At 40.8% G+C, this 22,758-nt stretch overlaps 1 protein-coding gene and 1 long non-coding RNA gene across 5 annotated transcripts in view; one reads left to right on the forward strand and one right to left on the reverse strand.

The window, feature by feature from the left end:
- LOC308402471 (ELAV-like protein 2) overlaps positions 1-4,893 on the forward strand; it is a 32,545-nt gene extending 27,652 nt beyond the window's left edge. For all 4 annotated transcript variants that reach the window (XM_080891358.1, XM_080891356.1, XM_080891355.1 and 1 more), the window contains one exon: positions 294-4,893. In XM_080891358.1, the coding sequence (XP_080747484.1) occupies positions 294-624 (331 nt within the window). In that variant the 3' untranslated portion in view covers positions 625-4,893. The remainder of the gene's footprint in view (positions 1-293) is intronic.
- LOC308392767 overlaps positions 1-22,758 on the reverse strand; it is a 76,146-nt gene that overhangs the window by 47,702 nt on the left and 5,686 nt on the right. The gene's annotated exons all lie outside the window — the stretch shown is intronic.

The raw sequence follows: 22,758 nt of genomic DNA on the forward strand, positions 1-22,758 counted from the left end.
GAATCTGTGCATTTATTCTGAGGGTTGCTGCTCAGGTGACTTGCTGCAGAAGATGAAGGAAGTGTGTTTTGTGAAAAATCTGATTATGTAATTCCTGAAATGAAAGAATGGCACTAGCACCATATGGCCATAGAAGCATCCATGGCTCACGATGTGTGGGTAGAGCTGATCCCTGCAGAGACTTGTCACACTCTGTTAGGCTTGTTGGTACGATCTCCTGTCTTATAAAATGGCCCGTTTTGTGCTCATTTTGGCTCTTGCCTTGAACCATGTTACTTTTTGTGTTTTAACAGCAGGTTCTCCCCGATGGCCATTGACGGGGTGACCAGCTTGGCTGGCATCAACATCCCGGGGCACGCGGGCACTGGCTGGTGCATCTTCGTCTACAACCTGGCTCCGGACGCAGATGAAAGCATCCTTTGGCAGATGTTCGGGCCGTTTGGTGCTGTCACAAACGTCAAGGTTATCCGCGACTTTAACACAAACAAGTGCAAAGGATTTGGTTTTGTCACCATGACTAATTACGACGAGGCAGCTGTGGCCATCGCCAGCTTGAATGGATACCGCCTTGGGGACAGAGTTCTGCAAGTGTCATTCAAAACCAACAAAACACACAAAGCCTGAAACTCAGATTGTTTCTAGAAAACTCACCAGAAAATGGAAACAGAAAATGGAAGCGTATTGACCGTAACTTTCTACATTAGTAACAAGAGCTTTGTAAATCAGTGTTGCGAAGAAAAACGATATTTAGCGTCCAACAATGTGATCTCTTTTTTTTCCTTCTCTTTTTTCCCATTGCTACACTTTGAATCTTCTCTATACTTTAAAACAGAAAAATACCTGCAGGTCTTGATGCCTGTCATGTTGACTTCTCTTGCTGTCTTTACAGATGGACCATCTAAAATGTTACTCTAGGTTTTGTCATTTTGTTGCACATCTGCTTTGAAACAGTAAGTCTTGTAAGGTTATGTGTAGTGATTTTTCTTTGTACTTCTGTGTCCTGATTTGCCACACGTGCGTTTATGCCTTCGGTGGTTAGCAAGTACTTGCGTTGAACTATTTGTGGTTCTGTTAATTTTGTAAGTATTCTGTTTCCTGTAATATCAGTTGGTTATTGGTTGGCTGCATAATGTTGCTTATTGTACAATTAACAGATAAAAAGACAAAAAAGATTCTTAAAGCAGTACCTTGCCAAAGAGCTAAGAACCTCTTTGATGTGGGTTTAAAAGCATCTATTTTTATAAAAAGAAAAATTTGGAGAAACTTTTTACTGGACCTGGAACAAAATATTTTGACTTGGATACTTTGAGAAATATCTTCATATGACACCTTGTGAGCTTTTGAACTTTACAAGAAAGTTTGCAGTGGTTGAAATTTCTGGAGAGATTTATGATGTAAAAGATACCTTTTGAGATCTTTGTATTACCTTTAGATTATAGAATCAGTGGCAGTGCTGGTTTCATTTGTAAAATCATCTGTGGGTCCCCCCCCCCCCCCCCCTCCCCTCGGTCGTCTGGTCGTTACGGCTAGCGACTCGCTTTCCGGTCTGATTTGGAAACGGACAAAACTTCAAAGGTTGATCTGCAAAAAGTGCATGAAAAATTAAAAACATGGAGATATCATAAAGGTAAATGGGGGATTTAAAAAAAGGGAAAAAAGAAAAATCAGTTCTTCCTCTAAGATTCCCTTCAGATGGAGCTCATGGTGTTTTGTGGTGTATCTACAATATCATTAGACTGATTTTTGTCTTAATATCAACCAATGAGGGGTTTTACATACTTTGTATGAAAGATTGAAGACAAGCCAGTGAAGGCAGCAGCATCAAAAAACAACTAGCGTGACAAATAGAAGGGTTCCTCCTGAGCTTTGAGCTGTGTAAATAAGTCCTTTTTTATGTTGAGTACTTGGCAGACTTTGGTTTTTGTTTGGACTTCATTGAAAAGTGTTATTATATACAACTTTCTTTTCAGGACTGTGTAAGGTCTTTTTTTTGTTTTTGGGTCTTTATTTTCAGTTTCTCTTCAGTTGAAATACTTGAGTTGTCGTCCTATGGACTAGCATTAGTGCATCAGATTTGTTGGTTGTTAGGTCTGTAGATAGTCTTGCTTCGTTAAAAAAAAAAAGGTATTAAGAAACTATAGACATTTGTTTTGGTTTTTTTTTATATATAAACATTATAGATATATATTTATGTGGTAAAGAATGGATATAAACCACAGTTTTGAACTATTTGATTACTTTTTTCATACTCATATCTCTATATATAAATATATACGTAATGCATATAACCTGTCTTTAAAATCGTAAAAAGGTGTATATTGCTTTATTCACTTTGGGGAAGGGCGGTGAAGCAGTTCCATTAACAATAGCAAAGTTGGTTGCAGAAGTTTGTCAACATCTAGCTCATCTCAAACACATGAATGGAGGCTGGTTGAGCCTTAGATGCACTGAATACTGCACCTGCATCCTGCTTGGTATTTCAACCGATTATTAGTCATGCTTCCCCTTAAACGAGCAGTGTGCTATGCATTATATAATTATCTTTGCAACTGCTTTTTCTTGTTTATCTATTCCTTCTTTGTGTTACTTGTACAAGTTAAACTTTAAGTCTAGATGAGTTGTGATACTTGCTGCTGTAGGGAAGAGACAACATTTGTCATGCCTGACCTGCCACTGCTGAGAATAAGTTTTGTTTTTCCTTTATGTAACCGCTTGATGTTTTTTTTTTTTTTTTTTTCTCTATTTATTTTATTTTTTTCTCTATTTATTTTATTTTTTTATTTTTTTTTGGTTTTGGTTTTGGGAAACTGTGCTGCAGGTCTGGCATGAGGAAATGTTTCCTCCCATCCCTCTTTTCTCAATTCTTAATATGAGAGTGATTATTTATTTGAAGTTGTATAGTCTGACTTGGTTCACAGCATTTTTGGAATAGAATCTTTTTGTTAAGTATTTAAAAGGATGTACATGTTCTTTACTTTGTGTTTGGATACTTTTGGATTTATTTTTTTTTTCCATGTTCAGTACATCAATAAATAAGTTGAAGGGCAATGAAGCTTTGTGATTGGATCATTCCTGTTTCCTGTCTGACAGGAAACTGAGTTTTATTAACTACATGCCGAAATGTTTAGTTTTAAACTGTTGTGCTTTAAGCTGGAAACGACCCCCCATTAACTAGCCAGTCTAATTGCTTTGCTTTTCACTTGACAGTTGCTCAAATGTTTCAGTACTTAGGCTTCCTTAAAAAAAGCAATATGCAGTTTTTAACTTTGTTTAAATGATATGATGCACTTCCCTGCTGATGGGCAGATTTCCGGGCTTTTAATGCTCTCTGCTTCTGTAGTAATTCTCTCCACGTACACGAGAAAGCCAAATAGATTTGCAGAATGTTTAAATGCCCGGTGACTCAAACTTTACTGGCAGTGAAATGGTAGGGTTCATCTTTTCTAAATTAAATTGGACAGGATTTATTTTGGAATGAAGTAGCCTTAAAGTGGACCTGTTATTAACGGCTCAGTCTTCCCTATTTAGTACTCGTCCTTGGTGCAGCGCCTCAGTTCATCCACCGTCTCAAACAAGCTCGACTGGTACAAAGGGCTGTGCCACGAAAATGTCCAGCAGCAGCCTGAACTGCTCATGCAAGCCCGGATGGATCCATGCTTTCATGTTCAAGTCTGACCCCGACTCGCGCATTTACAATCTTCTATCATCCAACTGTATAAGCTTGTGTGAGTTGTAGCCCCAGTTTCCTGTTCTGGGATGACAGTGTCCTGCTACTGTAGTAATCTGCTCCAAGATTCAACATGTTCATTCACAGATGCTCTTCTGCAGAACTTGGTTGTAACGAGCGGTTATTCGATGTAGTTGCCCTCCTATTAGTGCAAAGCAGTCTTGCTGTTTTCTTCTGGTCTCCACTACAATATTTTCCTTTTTGGACATTTCTCTAAACCTTAGATGGCGGTGTTGGGAAACCAGTAGAGCAGTTTCTGAAATATCCAGACCAACCTGTCTGGCATCAAACTTTAGCAGGCTGTGTTAACGTGTGCATTTTAAAGCAATTGAAAGTGAACCTAATAAAGTGGCCACCTTTTACTGAAACCTTACGATCATGAGACGACACTTTTAACCCACCCAACTGCTTCACTTTGGAAATTTTGGGGTGTGAGGAGGGGTTGCCACTGTAGCTGTACCTTCTTAGCTTTTCACTGCACTGTAGTACTGAGGTTGGAGTAGTTTAGATACAATATTTGAAAGTGCTGAACTTCAAATGTGTTTAAAAAAAAAAAAAATGCTAATCTATTTTCAGGTTTCTTCTGCAGGAGGTTGAGGTATAATTGGGGCACAGTTCAGGTGCTGACTTGAATGTTCCAACACAAAGAGCAGCGCAAGGCTTGAAGGAAGAAGCCTGGTCTAGAGTATTGATTTCTTTTTCTTTCTCCTTCCTTTTTATTTTTTATCTCATGCTCCACTTGAGGCTGACGGTCGCTGATGAAATGGCCTGCTTTGAAGTGCGCTTCCCTACAGAGCAGCCACCTCACACTGCCCGACTGTCATTTTAGGGGCACTGCAAGGACGTAGATGGGAGCTGCTTTATAAGCCAGTTGCTTTTTTTTTTCTTCTCTCTTCCCCCTTTTGTAAAGAAAGCATTTCTGAAGTATCCACTGTTTTTTGGGGGGAGTGGGGTTTCAGCACACTGCTCAGTTTAATGAAAACAATATTTATGGCATGCTCAATCATGTAGTCATTCTAGCTCTCTGTTTGGCTCCAGCAGATAAGAAGGCTGCTCTTTGAGCTCCTTATAAAGCTTCCCCTCCGATATTTACGGTTCCATTAGCCTGCGTGCGCGAGCAGAAATGTCTTTCCCTGAAAGGAGTCGTGTTTTTTTTTTTTTTTTTTTTTTTTAAATATATAAAGCAGTGTCAATATTAAGATTTCATGACACTTCTCTGGTTTGTGGATCTTTGCTGGAAACGGATGATGTGTGAGGGAGCTTTGGCTGAGCGACGGCGTGCTTGGTTTTTATCTGACATGTTAGCGGCTCTTCTCGCAGCTGAAACTGGTCTTATCGTGGCACTACAAATGATTTTGAACTGTGTGCAGTGATTACATGCTGCTAGTGAAAACAGGATTAGGCTTCAGCAGTTAACGGGCGTCACAGACGAGTTGGTGTGAGTTTATAGCACGTTGTGCTTTTAGTTGTTTGACATAAAGAAATGCATTTTCAGTGGGTTTCCTCCAGCTGTGCACTGAATCAGCAGTGTTTTGGCAGGTGCAGAAAATTGCATCGACTTCTCTTTGAATGCTCATTCAAAGATTTCATTCAGATCGCAAGATGAAGCACAAAGGACTAAAAATTAGCTTTTTGACTTTGACGGGGATACCGTGTTATCCTCTGACGGTCCTTGCAATCTTCTAATCATGCTGTGTATAAAACATGAACATGATCAATGTGTTTTTGACTCCTCCTCCTGAAGCCTTCAGGTTAGCAGTTAGCACCTTTAGCTTACACAACTAGATTGCTTGACTGATGCACTGAAGCTTGTGAGTTTCATGGTTTTAATGGACGGTTCACTGCAAAATTAAAAACTACTCAAGACTATAAAGAGATAAACGAACTTGAGCTGCTGATGTTTCCTCTGCTGTTAAACTCTTTCTTGGATAACTTGAGTTTTCCCGAGTTGGAAAGATGATTTTTCACTTTGCGTTCGTGTGTGCAAAAATCAGCTGCTTGTAGCCATGTTTTGTGTACGACATCAACATCGCTGCATCTCTTACCAAAAGTAGTTTAGTCTACTTGAGAAAATTCATGGGAATATTCCAGTGCCACATGAATGCACAATGAAGCTATTATTCATGGACTTTCATTAGATGTACTTCCATAGGCCAGCCTGAATAAAGTGCAGTGAAAGAATTTCACTAAGTCCTACTTTATTACAGAAAAACAAAATGTACAAACTGGACCAGCGTGCAGGGTTTTGTTTACCGAAGCATTTCAAAAAACAAAAGCTGTAGTTTGTTGGAGCACGGCGATGTCTCAGTTGTTTTTATAGATCTGTAGTATTTGAACGCAATTTGGACCTCACGGATATTTTTATGAACCTTGTGATGCGTTCTTCCAATCAGCTTTGGAAGAACATTGCAAATGAAGGTAATGCATTTGAACACAACTGCAAGAATGATTTGATATTTTTAATATCATTTATTAAAAATAATAGTATTGGGTTAAATATTCCATGTAGGAGCCACATTTGAGCTGAAATAACCTTTTGTAGCCGTTTTGTCTCAATTCTTCAATTCTCCATGTAAATTAAATTCAAAAAGATTCCAGAGTTGTGATTTTAAAGTTTTCTGCATCCATATGTAATCAAATCAAATCTGGGCTTTGATTGGCCCACTCCATATAACTATTTCCTCTTTCTGAGCCAATCTTTGGTGCTTGGCATCATTATCCCACTAAAAGCTTCCACTTCAGGTTCAATTGAACTTTGCGGCAGGTGGCTTGATCATCAAGCGTCTGATGACATGCAGATGTTAGTCAGTGGATACTAGTCTCTGTGGCTGTCACACACACTCTTTGTACAGCTTTATCTTTGATTTGTCTGTTCAGGGACAAATATTCCAAGATCCCCGGTCTTTGTACGTTCATAATTTTTGGAATGCAAAGTTGTTCCACTGGTATGAATCCCATTCCAGTTAAATTTCTCTGATTGTAGATGCATGCATCGAGATTACCTGCAGATGCTGTAAGGCTATTTTGTTATTATTTTATTTATTGGAGACAATTTTTATCTTTAAAGTCATTAGCAGTGATTTTCCTTACATTGGAAACATTTATTTCAAATAATTTCAGGTTTTCTCTAAATCGTGGCTCTTTTAGCTCCTGGCAAACTGATACCACACAGTTGAGCTGCAAAGAGAACAGCACAGCCTCCAAGGTTTAAATAACACAATACTCATTTTATAGATTTAAAGGTGTGATAAATGTAGGAGTGTATTTAATTCTCTTATCAGCTTTTCAAAATTTAGGGCTCTGAATATTGCTGCATGATGTCAGTTCTGTCTTCTTCAAGAATATTGTAATAGTATTTCATTAAGGTTCAAATATTTGACACTTGATCAGACAGCTGAGTCTGTAATTATTGGATACAGTTTCTATTTTTCCAAATGAATTAAGCCTTTCCCTCACAAAAAACCCAAACTGCAGTAGTGCCCTGTGGGATGCCCAGGGTTAGCCCATCATCAGGGGTAATTAGCCTAAGGAGAAATGTGCTTGATGCTGTGTGTGCCTGGTCTTTGCTTTCTAGGGTATAAAAAACCCCTTTATCCTCTTTACCCTTGATGTCCAGCTCTAATGTGGTGCAGCTTTGACCTGCAGTCCCACAAGTCTAGTGCATAAAGAGTAGAGCTCCAGCGATGTGTCCCCTATACTTCAGCCTACATTTCAGACGGTGTTGATGAAGAAAATAGTCACACACATGCTCTCTCTCAGCGTCTCGACACCTGGTTACTGCTCGTACCCTTGCAACTGCTCACCTTGGACTTGTGAAGCCTAGCCTGGTATGTAATGAAACGAGAGAAGTAAAACTCTGCTTTTGGGTTTTGGCCAGAGCTGCTGCTGATGTCAGCAAGCTGCACATAAACACATTTGCATGTGGTCTGTCTGCCCGTCTGATTTATGGCTCACCAGGTTTTTAGTTGTGCTCATTTATAAGTTGCTTTTTCACACATGCTTTTCTCCCTTGGTTTTATGGTGGGAGTTACTTTTTCATACAGATAAATTTGGAAAATTGGAAGTTAAAACCAGCGTTGGTCAAGTTACTTGAAAAAAGTAATCAGTAACTAATTACTGATTACTTCCCCCAAAAGGTAATCCTTTTCAAAAGTAATTAATTGGCCATTCTTGTATTTTGCTCGTTTGTGTTGTTGTGTTTGCACATCTCTGTTGCTTGTGGGGCTCGCACACAAGAATTTCACTCGCATGTGCTGTGCCAGTGTGCCTGCACATGTGATGTGACAATAAAAAGTGATTTGATTTGATTTAATTAATTAGTTACTTTTTAAAAACACGATTTACAACCTGAATAGGTGATAAAGTGATAGATCTTTCAGCCCAATTCGACTTTTTCTGCATAATCCATCATACAAAATGTAATCAAATGGAAAAGTCTCTTTTTTTAACTTGTTTTATTAGTTTTAATCTTTTAACTTTATGCATCAAGCAAAAATTTAATTATATGCAACATTCTCTGACTGGAATAAATTAGTTTAACATTTAAACCTATTTTCTGCACATTCCAGCACATAAAATAAAAATATTTTTTCTGTTTACACTCAGTCTTTCAAATAGATGCAAGTAAAACACAGCAGAAAAATAAAGTCAAAGACTAGAGGTCCTGTTGCTCTATTTTCACCTGTAAAGCAGGAGTTGGGTAGGCGGAGGTTTACCCTGGTGCAGGTGTGCCGCGGTCAGTGGAAGAATCCGCGAGTTTCCCTGAGTTTCCCATTACGTCGTAGCGCACTCGGTGCTTGCTTGGAAGTTTAGGGGTTTTTTCGCTGTAAAAAGAAGTTTTCTTCCCACGCACAACGGACGCTAATGTTTTTGTCACTTTTTATGGAATCAAACTCAAAGTAAGGTCAGTACTTCCACGCTTTAAACGCTGCACACTCATACTCTCTCCCACAATCGATATGTGATCCACTGTTGATCTGCACACAGCTGTTGTCACGAACGTCGCACTCGCTTACGTCACTGTCGTGAGACATTCTCGCAAAAAAAATCACGGTTTTAGTAACGCAGCGTTCCTACGGGAAAGTAACGGTAATCTACCGTTTTTGCGATAGTAATCCCTTACTTTACTCGTTACCTGGAAAAAGTAATCGGTAATCGTTACAAGTAACGCGTTACTGCCCATCTCTGGTTATAAGTGACAAAATATTCTGGATAACTGCAAAATCATTGCAGTAACTAATAAAATTTGAAAGCTTAATAATCTCTGGACATGTAAAATTGAGATGCTGTCCAGTTAAGAGGAGAAGAGAAGCAATCAAAACTATTCTGGTTCTGATTATCGAAAACCAACCGGTTGCCTTCAGTTGCAAATGTTTAGTTCCACTCTCTCTTTGGGGCTCCAATCACGCAGGCCTATGTGATCCCCTGGCAAGTGCAGGTTGCTGGGGGAAAGTGTATTCCCTGACTAGATGGCGAGTGGTTTCTGAAGGTTGCTGGTAGACGCTACTGTAGCTGAAGAGAGGTGCATGATGCTAGCAGATTGCCACAGTCAACTGTAGTTTGCATAGAAGATGCTGACTTGTCCACAAACTCACAGCTACACTGCGCAGAGGTGAAACTGAAAAGTGTCACGCAAACCATAAATGGAGACTCTTTGCTTTCAAAGAATAAGTTATGCCTGTTTAAATATGTTCTCTGCAGCAGTGAGGCAGAATATAAACTTTGAAGACAGTCCCCAGTTCTGGTCTGTGCCACTCTTTGAAATTTTCTCTTGACTGTTGGGTCAGCAAGTGTTTGCAGACAGGTTGGCAATCTTTTAGTGACCACAGCGATCATAAGGTGGTTTTAGTGCACCATCCTCTTTGCAAGCTGCTAGCAGCTGCGGACTTCCTGACGAACTACTCGTCTACCAGTTAGGGACACATTTTTCCCCAGTGGCTGGTGGTTGCCCCGCACCCCCGCCTAAGGATCTCTATGCCTGTGAATGACGCCTTACTTTTAAACCAGTTCGATTTATTGTAGTCTCTCAACATCATGTCACCACAGCAAATCATCTTATACTTTTAACACATGGTCTCTGCTGTATTTAAATGAGGAAAGGGAGCAAAAGGCAATGCATCAATGTATCCTAAATCACCTGTTTTTGTGAGAGGCCACAAATAATTTGCTGCCAATCCTGGTAGTTGGAAGCAAATCATTTGTCGGCATCTGATTCAGGTCCTGGCAACCACTGATCTTGTTGTGCCATCCTTGACATTACACACGCACAAACCTCACTGCTCGACCCTCCCGGCTAAAAAGAATTTCTCATCCGTCTCATTTCCTCCGATCCACTTGTTCCCTCAATTTTTTATTTTTTATTTATTTTTTTGTCATCGTCTTTCTTCCGTGGATGAAATGCTCTTGAACATGTTAACTGAAAAGGCCTTTAATCTGATTGGGGTGGAGTGGTTGAATAGTGGTGCTTTATGTGGCTTGTATATGATCCTTAATGGCCCCGTGTCACAGATAATTACGAGTACCTTCTCTGCGCGTGAGGTTCCTCCATTAAGCACTTCCTGAAATATTCTTGTTAACAAATGGTTAGGAAGGGTTAGGCATGTTGCAGCTGCCTGTTTAAGAGGATAAGTGGTGATCAGCGGTGCTTGTTTGTGCACAAATTCAAATGAGTCAACTGCAAAGTTGAAAACAGTGAAATGGAGTTGGAGTAGCATTTTTGTCTGGCTTGAAATTAATTAAATGTTGAAGGTCAGAGGAAATAAGACCCTTTTTTCCAGTACACTACACTCAGAAATGCCCCATTCTAGCTGCCACAAACTGTAATGCAGTGTGGTTTTCATTGTATAATATACAGTGTTGGATATTTCTTTTTCATCATATTTCCATTTGTCAGACTTCAAAGGCATTTGACTCAGTATAGGATCTTGTTCTGCTGTCTCCATATTTCTTGCAGTCCACGGTCAAACATGTTCAGTGATTGGATTTAAGTTCTTACATCACAAATGGTTGGAGCTTGGCTTCCCTGCAGCCTCGTCAGATCAGCAGCGACTTCCATCAAGAAGACATCATCTATCTTCCATAACGACTCGTAACAGGGCTCCATGTTATTCTCCCTATGAGTCCTTGGCACCTCTGTTCCATAATGAGGCAGCAAAGAAAGGGGGTGCAGATTAGAATAACAGCCTTAACTAATCCATAAGAGGCCGATGAGGCGCCACGTTTGGGGAAACCGTGTCATTTCTCATTTCGCAGCGCCGTGGTAAAATCTCTTCTCTCTCTCTCTCTCTCTCTCTCAACCCCCACGCAAAACAAGCCCCAAGAATAGCGGCTGTGGCAAGCCGCCGCCGCAAGAACGGCAATCGACAAGCCATAGCTTCTTCTCCTGTCTGCCTTTTCTTTCTTTCTCAGCTCTCGCCAATAGTCTGAGGAGAACACAGAGGAAATCCATGCCTCTCACTGTTGACTCTGGAAATCAAAGATGAGTTTCAGCTCGAAAGGAACTGTGGACTCCAACCCCTCTGTCAGGGACGGAGGCTGTTCTGTCGCTGCTTGGTATTGACGAGTGGTTTTCTACAGTGATGGAAAAAAGGGGTTTGTTACTCATATGCTACAGTTACGGTGGTGGATATTAAATGTTGCCAAAGCTTCAAATGATGTTGGTGTATGTAAAAGTCACGCCTGTGAGTCAAAAGCTTAATCTGCCATAAATGTTTGGTTTCTAACATTTTATTTTCTACTCGAGTCTCTGTATGAGCCCTGCGACAGACTGGCGACCTGTCCAGGAAGTACCCTGCCTGTCGCCCATACACCTATCTAGGAGACAGAAGCTCCGACTTCCTGTTATTTAAATGTTACATTAGGGCTGGGCGATATGGCCTAAAATCCATATCACGGTATAATTTGAAGCATGTGCGGTAATGATATATATCACAATATATTCTTCTGTGTAAAGTATTTTACACACTATAAGGCACACTTAAAATCCTTTAATTTTCTCAAAAATCGACAGTGCGCCTTATGTATGAATTCTGGTTGTGCTTACTGACCTCAAACCGATTTTATGTAGTACACGGCGCACAGAAATCTGTCAAATAATGATTTTGTATGACTTTGGTAAGCTATGAACGTGCACCGCTGGAGCATTGCAGCTGCTGTAGTCAGGAGCCTTGCAGAGTAATATGGGTCCAAAACGCCGTCTGCTTCAGGTCCCAAAGTCAAACAAACACTGCGGCATCACTGAGAGTTGAAAAACTGTCTAAAGACTTTCATCTTTAATAAAATGATCAGAGTTCCTGCTCTACCAGGTGTAACAATTAAGTTTAACATCCAGGCATCCATGAAAACAGAATTTATTAAATTCATCGGAGTTAGAAGTTAGCAGGAAGTTAGCTCGCTAGCTTCCACCTAAACATGATATAGCATGTTCTGACTGAGAGATTTCTGAAAAAATTAAAACGTACAGCTCTGCTATCACTTCCAACATAAATGAAGACAGAAAACTAAACAGCAGTGACGTTTGTAGGGTTACTGAAGTTGGACTAGCGGGTATATAATGATGTACTAGGTGATTGCTAGCAAAACAGCTACATTAGCATAACATCAGCATAGTGAAGCTGAAGGATGAACGCTAACCTTTTTCCACTGGATAAAAGTTAACGTGAGGGTTTCTGGTGGTTAGGGACAAATGCAATTGCATGGAAGGATGCTATAAACGGACCAAACTTCAGTCAGGAGAACAACTGAGATAATCCATCCACAATACGAGGTTAGTCATTCATATACTGCAACAACATGGGAATAGAGCAGCTGTGAGAGAATTCAGCATTAATAAATCAATGGTTCGGAAGTGGGGGAAGCGCCGTTTTTGGCTTTCCCCATATTCCAAAAGTGTTTAGTCTCGTAGCCATTATTGTTGCCCGGCATTATTTGCAGATGATACTGTCGGCAGCCGCTGCAATGCTTTCAACCAAAACAGGCGCCGCTTGATGACAACATCAACATGCGCTATCGCGGTATAGTCAAAAGCTCTACCGTTGGCCAGATTTATATAGTTTCTACCGTATACCGTTTATACCGCCCGCCCCTATGTTACATTAAAGTAAAAATAGCACAACAACCTTGCAACTACGAAAAACAGGCAGTTGGCTGGTGATTGCAATGAATTTTGTTTGCAAGTCAACCTGTCTCCAGTTGCAACCTGACTCCAATTGCTCTCAGACTGATTGGTGAGGGGTTTGCAAATAATTGTGGACTTATTTATAAACACAATTTACCAACGAGTTGCAATCAATAGTATGCCCTGATGAGTGCATCTCGTCTGCAACATGTCTCTTGGTGACTTGATGTGACTTGGTCACTAGTTGATAACTAGTCGGTTCTGGTTATCAAAGAAGAGCTATGTTACTGAGTATCTGTCATTTTGCAGTTAAATCACGGTCCTGGAGCAACTGCGTCACTATTTGTGGAGGAATTTGTTTCAGACTTGTGAGGTTCTGGTTGAATGTAAGCAGTTGGTGTGAATTTTTGACCATAAAGACAAACCCAATCTGTCTATTAGGGAGGATGGAGGGTGCTTATCCAGGATATGCACACTCATTTTGGAATGTGAATCTTGGAAAATTGCTGCTCTAGTCCAAGAACAGAAACCTTTTTAATCATGTTTTGTAACTGCTGCCAACGGAGTTACAACCAGTGATGGCATCATCTCCTTTAATCAGCCACTAAACCCGTCGGTGTGTTGCAGGCTAACGCTCTCCGGCCGCGGCTGGATTCAACATGAGTGTCAGTTTCTCTCATCGCAGCAAAGCAGAGTGAAAAGCTGCTGCAGTTTTTGCTATTTTCTACCACTTGCACAGCAACTGCAGGCAATAAAGCGAATGACAGTTTTGGGCAATGCATAGCCCCTTCTGTTGCATGCGAGTGTCAGGTTTCCTCATTTCATTTTGTCTTTCACTTGTGCAGTGCTCAATTTATTTCCCCATAAACCATGTTAAAAAGGCAATTTTCAAGGTCAAGGATGGGGTTTTGGAAACTCAACAACACTGTGGGTGTGTTGCAATGAGGGCTTGATGAAAGCTCAATGTGTTTGCGTTTATCGCAGAGGTCACTTTGTGCACTGCCCATCTGGATGCTTTTTGCGTGTTTACAATGTGTCCATACATTTATACGATGCCAGGTTTGCATCATTTTGTTTACATGTGGTAGGCAGAGGGCGAATTAGCTGCTTCACCAGTGTCTGTTCTGCTGTAATAAGGCCTGATTTAGGGTTGACCAGAGCACACCAGGAATAGCGCCTCGTCCCTCATTTCCTCTGCAGCCAGTGGAGATGAGATCTCTTCACAATATTTACCCAGAGAATAATGATGTTTGATTTGACTCGCTTCTGGGTGTGTCTCTCTGAGGGTTATTTTCGCCCACTGCTGCCACTAAGAGAGAAAACAGGCAGAAGCAGCTACGTCCACAGAAAAAGGGAAAACAAAAAAAAGAAGAAAAAAACTCGAATCATTGTTTATGGATGATGCTAGGTTGGTGTATTTCTGTGCTTGGCCTTCACAATGAAGTGCTGCCGTTTCGCTGTGCTGATAGCGTGAGTCACTCTCGGTTTCTTCGCTTATTGCATTTCACTAAGATGCTCCTGACCAACTAATTTCATGTCTCCTCATAGTCCTTTTTATATCTGCCGTGTATTTAGTTACTTTGTGTTTGTTGCATAAGTGCAGCTTAACTTCAGTATATGGAGATAAAGAGACAGCCACAGCAGACACGTCCACTCAGTCTGTATTAAACAGTTACTATTTATAATGTATACTCAGGCAAACATATTTTCTAGGCAAAACATAAGCAAAGAGGTGAATTCTTTATGCTGGTAAGCTGTGCTAGCAACCAGAAAAATAAAACAAATACCTTATTAAACGTAGACTGTATCATGTATTCAAATCTAGAGTAAGGCTGGGAATCTTCTGGGTTTGTAGGTTGTATTTCTCACCTTGAGTTTCCTCAGCAGTTTGGCTCAAACGCTGCTGACATCCCAGCTACAGTAACCCACTGTAGTCGTTACCTCATTACAGCCTGCATCCTCTCTGCGGAGCAGAGTCATTTGCATGGCTGCTTGTCAAAGCATGTTAATATTGACAAAGATTTGCTCCCATTTTAATCATGCCACATAAAAGGTATACAAAGTTGTTTATGACTGCTCTACCGCTGAGCAATAGGCACATCTCCGTACTGCTGTGCACATTAAAAAAGATTGCACTTTGTTCCGAGCAGCGATTGCAAATCACAGACGTCAGAGAGGTGGAGGAAAAATAGATGACTGCGATGGCAGTTTGAGTCTAACGAAAATGCATTTACATATTAAACCACACAGCAGCGCGCGGAGCGGGGCTCTGTTTGAATTGCACGCTTCATGCTGCCCCGCCACCCCCACCCGAACTGTAAGGAGTAGCAGGAGCCTCGGCGCTGTGACTGCAGTACCGTAAATTTGAAGTTGTTTACGGATGGTGCCATCTTGGTGCGCTCCGGGAGGGAAACTTGGAGCGGGGCCTATTACCGGCAGCTTGATGAGAGTGCAGTGAGGCGAGTTAATTAATACAACATCTCTGGGCCCACAGGCTAGGCTGCAAAGCTAACCCAGGAGGGAGGAAGCGATGTAGAGTGACAGACAAAAGGACAAATCATGAGAAGGATTTATCGCTTTATAGAGGGAAAATAAAACGGTGAAAGGGAGGAAGCTGCAGTACCTGCTGGCAAAACAAAAATCAAGTACAGATACGGCTGATTTAGCTGTCTTGAAGCTGGAGTCTGATTAAATGTAATTGTTTTTAGCTCTGAGGTGCTGCTTTTAGAGGAAAAATATCATATTGCTGCAACTTGACCAAAGCGGGGATGCTGGACCGAACTAATCATAACTGAACCAGTTGGGGATCAACCTGACCGCTCCAGCTGACGGCCCAAACACTCAGTGACTCCCAACCTTTCTGAAGCACTCACCATTTAATCATTAGTCATTACTGATCTGCGGCTCGCTTCCACAGTGTCTTTGTCCTGTCTTCATCCCTTCACCCCAACAGATGGGGCCGCCTCTCTCCCTGAGCCTGGTTCTGCTGGAGGTTTCCACCCTGTTAGGAGATTTTCCTTCCCACTGTCGCTGAAGACCTTGTTCATAGGGGGCTGTCTACTTGTTGTGGATGGTGCAAAAGTGCAGGGAAACATTTTTGCTCCTTGCAAGCAAAAATATAAAGAAATGTTTGCTTTCAAGGAGACTGTTTTTCAGGCTAGTTTTCCAGGTTTTCTGAAGATTTTTCTTTGAGTGCTTGTTCACTAATTTTCAGGATCCCCACTCCCTCCCTTCCTATTTGTTAAGCCACTGAAGACTGACATATGTATCACTGAAGTATAAAAAGGCACCTCACTCAAGGCATGAGCTGGTATTATATCCATACATAACAGACATTGCCCAAAGAGAGATTAGCCAAAAACCTAGCATGACTTAATCATGGTGTGCAGTGTGTCCCTAAGAAAAATGAGGAGACTGAACAAGAGGAGGAGAAAAGAAGTGGCAGTCCTAAAAAGTATTTGCACTAGAGATGGACCGATCCGATATTACGTATCGGTATCGGTCCGATACTGACCTAAATTACTGGATCGGATATCGGAGAAAAATAAAAAATGTAATCCGATCCATTAAATATCACGAAAGCACCTCACAAAACTTGCAACACGCCGTAACTCACCTCAGAACGTTAGCACTCGGAGCAGTATGCATCACTGATAGAGCGGCTGTGGCATGCGGGACCTGTTGGTGGTCTGGATAGCATGTGGAGCTTCGCTAGCAACCCGGCATTTCATCTCCGACAAAGTTATCCCGAGAGAAGTAAAGCAAGTGTGTAAGTCCATCTCTGAATGTTTGTAAAGCATTCCTGCGTTAAGTTTAACAAACGACTGCCTCTTCTTGCTGCTACTTCAATCATGAAACTGCTTAACGATCAGCTGATCGGCTTTTCTGTCGGGAGTCCGTCTCTCTTGTTTGCTTTTGGCCCACTTTGCACCAGAAAGAGGAAACCAGCGGCTGAACAACAGCAGAACGTTTAAGCTTGATCAGCTGTTGTTAGAATGTATTTAATATTACTTTCTACTCCAGAATCTTTTTCTACGTAGCTGACGCTGGTAACTGTGCAGGGGCGGATCTAGCAAAGTTTAGCCAGGGGGGCCGATAGGGCATGAACAGGGAAAAGGGGGCACAAAGACATACTTTTCTTTCTTATTCTCATTTAAAATGTCGAGCTTTTAATAAATAATTATCTGACACCCAAAGTTTTAATTTGATGCAAAATGAATAGAAGTCCATTACTGTATATAGTAACTATTAAGTCTAATATATATACCCTAGTAAGCTATAGTACTTTTTCCTTTGGGAAGGTACCATCTGTGCCGTCTGCAATTTTGTTGAAGAAAGATGTTGAATCTATTTAATATTTCTTGAAAAATAATTGATTTCTATGCATTTTTTTTCACACTGCATCAAATTAAGGTTGATTACGTCGATTAAGCATCATGAGGTGGAGCGTGAGGGGTGGTTCCCTATTTTTTATTTATTTATTTTTGTTGTTGCTGGGAGTTGGAACCCTATTAGTTAGGTTGCTTAATATTTATGCTAAGTACTCTTTAAAATACCAGAATAGGGAGGATGGTGTAGGTCTAAGTTTATTAGATTGATCAGTATTGCTGAACTATGAAATATTTTTTTTGGATACAGGTATAACAGAATAGCTTTAGTGTAGTTGTTGTTTTAAACTTGAGTATGAACTTATACAAAATGCAGCAAGATATTTAAAAAACAGTTTTGTTGATTAAAAAACACTATATCAGATTCATATCGGCATCGGCAGATATCCAAATTTATGATATCGGTATCGGTATCGGACATAAAAAAGTGGTATCGTGCCATCTCTAATTTGCACAGGACCTGTGAAGATGCATCTGACCCTTCAGTTGATCCATCTACTATTACTGAAGCCTCATCAGAAATGGTCTCAGTGGAAGAGTGGCTGTCAAGAAGCCTTTCTTAAGAAAGGGAAACGGGGAGAAAAGGCAGAGGTACGCCAAATCACACAAGAATTGGACTAAAAATCAATAACTGGGGGTTTTCAGTAAGTACGGAGGCAAGTGATTGTCTGCAGTCATCTGTAAAACACACAGGAGGGTCTGTCCTGGTTCAGGATTGCATTTCAGCCAGTAGGGTTGGAGATCTTATCAAAATTATGAACAAAGAAAAGTGCTTTCAGTTTTTTAATCCACAATGAAATACATCTAGAAATCGTCTGACTGGCAGTAGCTTCATTTTTCAGCATGACAATGATCCCAAACACCGCCAAGGCAGTAAAGTCATACCTGGATAGAAAAGCATGTCACGGCCACGTCAGAGCCCGGACCTCGACATTATTGAAGCAGTGTGGGATCATCTCAATAGAAAAAAAGGTAGAAACATCCATAGAAGAGCTTTGAATGTCCTCCAAGAAGCCTGGAGAACTATTCCTGAAGACTATTAAAAGAAATGTCAAGAAAGCTGCCTCAGAGTTCAGGCTGTGTTGAAGATTAATGGCCGTCATACCAAATATTGACTTTCAAGTTTGTCGAAATTGTAAAAACAGTTTTAGTCTTATATGCTGTATTTCTATGTATGTTTGCACTTTCCAATAAAACACTTTCCCCATTTCCCATTTTCCTAACAAAATCTAAAGAAATGAGGGGTGACTCAAAAACATTAAAGTACTTTTTGTCTGGAGGCATATCGCAGATGAAGTCCTGTAAGAGAAATGTGGATGCTAATGGAAAAAAGAAAATGAATTTCTATAATGAAATGATAGCGTCTGAGGTGAATGCCAGAAATGTCTTTCTGAAAATGCTTTCCTTGGAGTGATGATGGTTTAAAATAAAAACAGAAACATTAAAGGATCTTGGGTTTGTCTGCAGGGTTTAAATCCGATTTGTGATTGGAAGCTGTTTTCGAAGAGGCTCATTGTAAGCTCTCCCGGGTGGATTGGATGCTGTCAGGTAGTGAAACGCGTTACATGGCAAAAGCAGCAACATTCACACTCTACGTCTGCAAGTTCAGGCAACTATTGGGCTGATATTATGTAAGTAAGTGAGTCGATGTCAGAGTTGGCTCCTATTCTTGGAGAGGCACGCTCACATTTGACATCGATTTGACACATGGCACATACCTCACTGTCTTTTCTCAGTCACACCTCAGAGGTTTCAACACTGACTTGAATTCTGAGGGTGATGCAGGACGACACCGGCGTTTACTCACCAAACCTGCAAGCTAGACTCCGGTACAATGTGTTGTGTCTTACCATTTGACTTTTTAACCACCCAATACACAACCACCGTCGTCCTCCTCCAGGTTTCTCCTCTTGGAATAACTGGATACAAATGCAGAAGATGGAGTGAGACCGCGGCTGACAGCAAACCCATGTCACTCCATCACGAACCTTAAAAGTACTAGCACACCTCTCAGATGAAGTGGGAAAAAAACTTCAGTTTCCCTCCCCCCTACAATCGAGTTTTGGTAAACTGCGAGCTAAGATGTTGTCACCCAGGGCAACGTAGTTGTTGCTTCCCCTTAACTTTGCCTCCATGAGAACACCCGTGTATGTTGAGCTCCATCAAACCGGAGAAAAACTTGCCTGGGGACAGACGGGTCCGCTGGGAGGTTCTCGCCTCCCCCAACTCTCACTCTTTCTCTCTCCTTCTGTAGCCATTTATTTTAGCTGGCAAAAAAACAACTTTGGGACCAAGGATGTCAAACATTTTTTTTTTTTTTTTTTTTTGTTCCCCAGCAGATGCGGTACATGGGAATAAAAAAAGAAACAGAAAAGCAAATAACAATCTGCAAACTCAGCTTTCCAAGAGTATTCTTTACTGTAACAACATTTAGTCTCCATTGTGTAAGGTGGCCTGTGCTTTTAAGGCTTAAACTATATCATTTTTAAATAATAAATCTCTCTTATTCGTTGAGTAACTTTATAGCATTTGCGAATCAGCCAAGTGACGCCAGCAGAAATACTGTAAATAGCACACAAAAGACATGGGGAGCTAAAAATACCCCGAATAAATCCTCCTAATCAGGAAGTGAGAGAAGCATGTGTTGTGTCGATATAGGAAACTGGTGGCTGAATCCCATTTTAAATGCTTTCGCCAGCTTTTCCTTTTGGTTAGTGTTTAGAACTTCGCCTGATAATTACCATATTAAAATGCATGTAGGAGTCTGTGCAGTTGTGGTGGAAAAAGATAAGCTAGCGAGAGTGGAGAGGAGTGAAAGGGGGGGGAAGTCAACCCGAGGTCTATCAGTCAGCGCTGAATTGCTTTATAATTACAAAGATGCACAGACATAATTTCCCTTCTAAAAATAATGCAAAGTTTCATTTCCCTCCCCTCTCTTAATACTGTTTGTGAGCGCGTGTTTTGTAAGGTTGGGGTGACTCTTTTTCTCTCCCTCTCTCTCGCGTCTGAATGCATTAACTTAACCTCTTCCTGTATTAGTCAATGTGGTGCCATGCTAAGCACAATGTAGCCTAGTTTCTGCACAGCGTGAATGTTGCCGCCTGCCTGTTTTGGGATTGGAGAGGAATCCTAATTCTGACTCATGAATACGACACACCGTCTAGCTGAAGTTGAACTTGTCGGAGTTGTATTTGCATAGATTTCTCATAAGTTTAATTTTTTGTGTGTGTACACAGCGAAGCTACGATGAATAGCGTGCACGGTTTCCCCCCCCCCATTTGGAGCTGTTGGCTCAGATGTTTGGCCTTAATGAGTCTGAACCTGGAGACTTTAGTGGGCTTTATAATGGAGGTTTGGTTAATCAACTTTGGGCAAGTTCTTGGATTTTTCAGGTCAAGGGGCTGGGTTTGCCTTGTTTGTAATTACCACTTTGTCAAGAGCTTACACACAAAGGTCATTTAAAACCTTTTCTCGGCTTAGAAATTATTTTTTTTGCAACATACTGCAGAAACGATGTTTGCAGCCTTTAATAATAGCTCTAAATATAACAACCTTTGGGATGTTTCCAGTGTCACATAATTAAAATGGCAGTTCACCTACTTTGCACAACTATTTCTTCTTAGTGGTGTACATCTGAACATATCTGTAACTGTAAGAGGCTTCTTGGTCATCTGGGAGGATGGAGTAAGGAAGACGTTTAAGCAGGCAGCAAAAATCAAAGACAAGATATTGTAGGATCCACACCAGAGCTTTAGAGTTGGGATATCACAGCCTCTGCTGCTTCAGTACTGTCCACTCTCTCCTTATTATCTATTTTTGCACATCCATGTCCGATGACCAGTGTCACCATTCACCTGCGATTGAATCCTATATCACGTTTTCCACTGATAATGTGAAATATCTCAACTTCTATAAAAATACATTCAGTTCCCAGATGATGGATCTTACCATCTTTTTTAAATTGGTCGTCTCGGTATGGTGCGCATTATAAGAGCAACCATGGGTGTAGATTTAAGAGGGAACACGGGGGACACTGTGAACATGCACATTTAACGAAGCTGATATCAAAGAGAACCAGGCACAAAAAAAGACAGAATCATGCCTGTACGTGAGCTCGGAGATAATATTAAATACGAAAGTTGAGAAAATCACAATCCTGACTCTCTAAGAACTTTGTTGCATTTTATTTCTGTACATTTGAGGTTTTCATTTTTCCATTACAAGTCTGGGCAAAAATGGAGGCAACATGAATTCTCCAAAACCTGAGAAATCAAATCCTCAAAATTTCCCGTGTTCAAGCAAAATCTATGCCTGAGATACCAAATGAAATTCACTTATAAAATGTGTCCAGTTTAGGTTAGCTTATTGCTAAAATACTGACTTTTCCCATCAGCTGCATTACACTACATAGCTTTGTTCATTTCTCCATTGATGGCTCGTTAAAGGTACAGTAAGCGCTGCTGTGAGCAGAGGACGGCGAGACTTCCTTTGAAGTGTCCCATTGTTGGACTTTTAGTGGACATTTAGTGAAAACATATAATGTGAGAATGTAATCAAACTGTTTATTGGAGGGAAAGTGTTATTTTTAGGACACCTGAGTCTGAACATTAGCTGGCATAATGTTAGCTTTTAACCAGCTGTTGTTGTTTAGCTGGCTCATTATCAGCTGTCTGGAGACGAGAGGGCCGCACGTCCACTCTGCTGACAAGAAGTGCGAAATTGGAGACAAATAAGCATGTTTATGCATGTTTTCGTGCGTTAGAGCCCTGAGTTCAACTCAGGAGATGAGACGTGATGTGAGGAGGAAGAGGATGAGGTGGTAATGAGGGAGGCATAACCGAGAAATGATGAAGATATTCATGTACAAATAGTCATATAGCTTGAAAGTGATACTGTATTTTCTGCACTATAGGTGCGTTCAAAATCCTTTTTCTCAAAAATCGAGAGTGCGCCTTATAATCTGGTGCGCCTTATGTATGACTTCTGGTTGTGCTTACTGATCTTGAACCGATTTTGTGGTACACGGCGCTCAAAAATCTGTCAAATCTTTTAGTCCGCTTCAGGACCCAAAGTCAAACAAACACTGCAGCACCACTGAGAGTTAAAAACTGTCTAAATTCTTTCATCTTTAATAAAATGAGCAGCCTTGCTGCTTTACCAGGTGTAACAATTAAGTTTAACATCCAGGCATCCATGAAAACAGAATTTATTACATTTATCGGAGTTAGAAGTTAGCTCGCTAGTTCCCACTTAAACATGATATAGCATGTTCTGACTGAGAGATTTCTGAAAAAAATTCAAACATTCAGCTCTGCTATCACTTCCAACATAATTGAAGACAGAAAACTAAACAGCAGTGACGTTTGTAGGGTTACTGAAGTTGGACTAGCTGGTGTATAATGTGCTACGTGATCGCTAGCGACACAGCTATGTTAGCATAATATAAACACAGTGAAGCAGGGACAAATTCAATTGCATGGCAGGGGACTGTAAACGGACCAAACTTCAGTCAGGAGAACAACTGAGAT

Source organism: Rhamphochromis sp. 'chilingali', assembly GCF_963969265.1.
Source record: "Rhamphochromis sp. 'chilingali' genome assembly, chromosome: 1".
In the NCBI taxonomy this organism is placed as follows: domain Eukaryota; kingdom Metazoa; phylum Chordata; class Actinopteri; order Cichliformes; family Cichlidae; genus Rhamphochromis; species Rhamphochromis sp. 'chilingali'.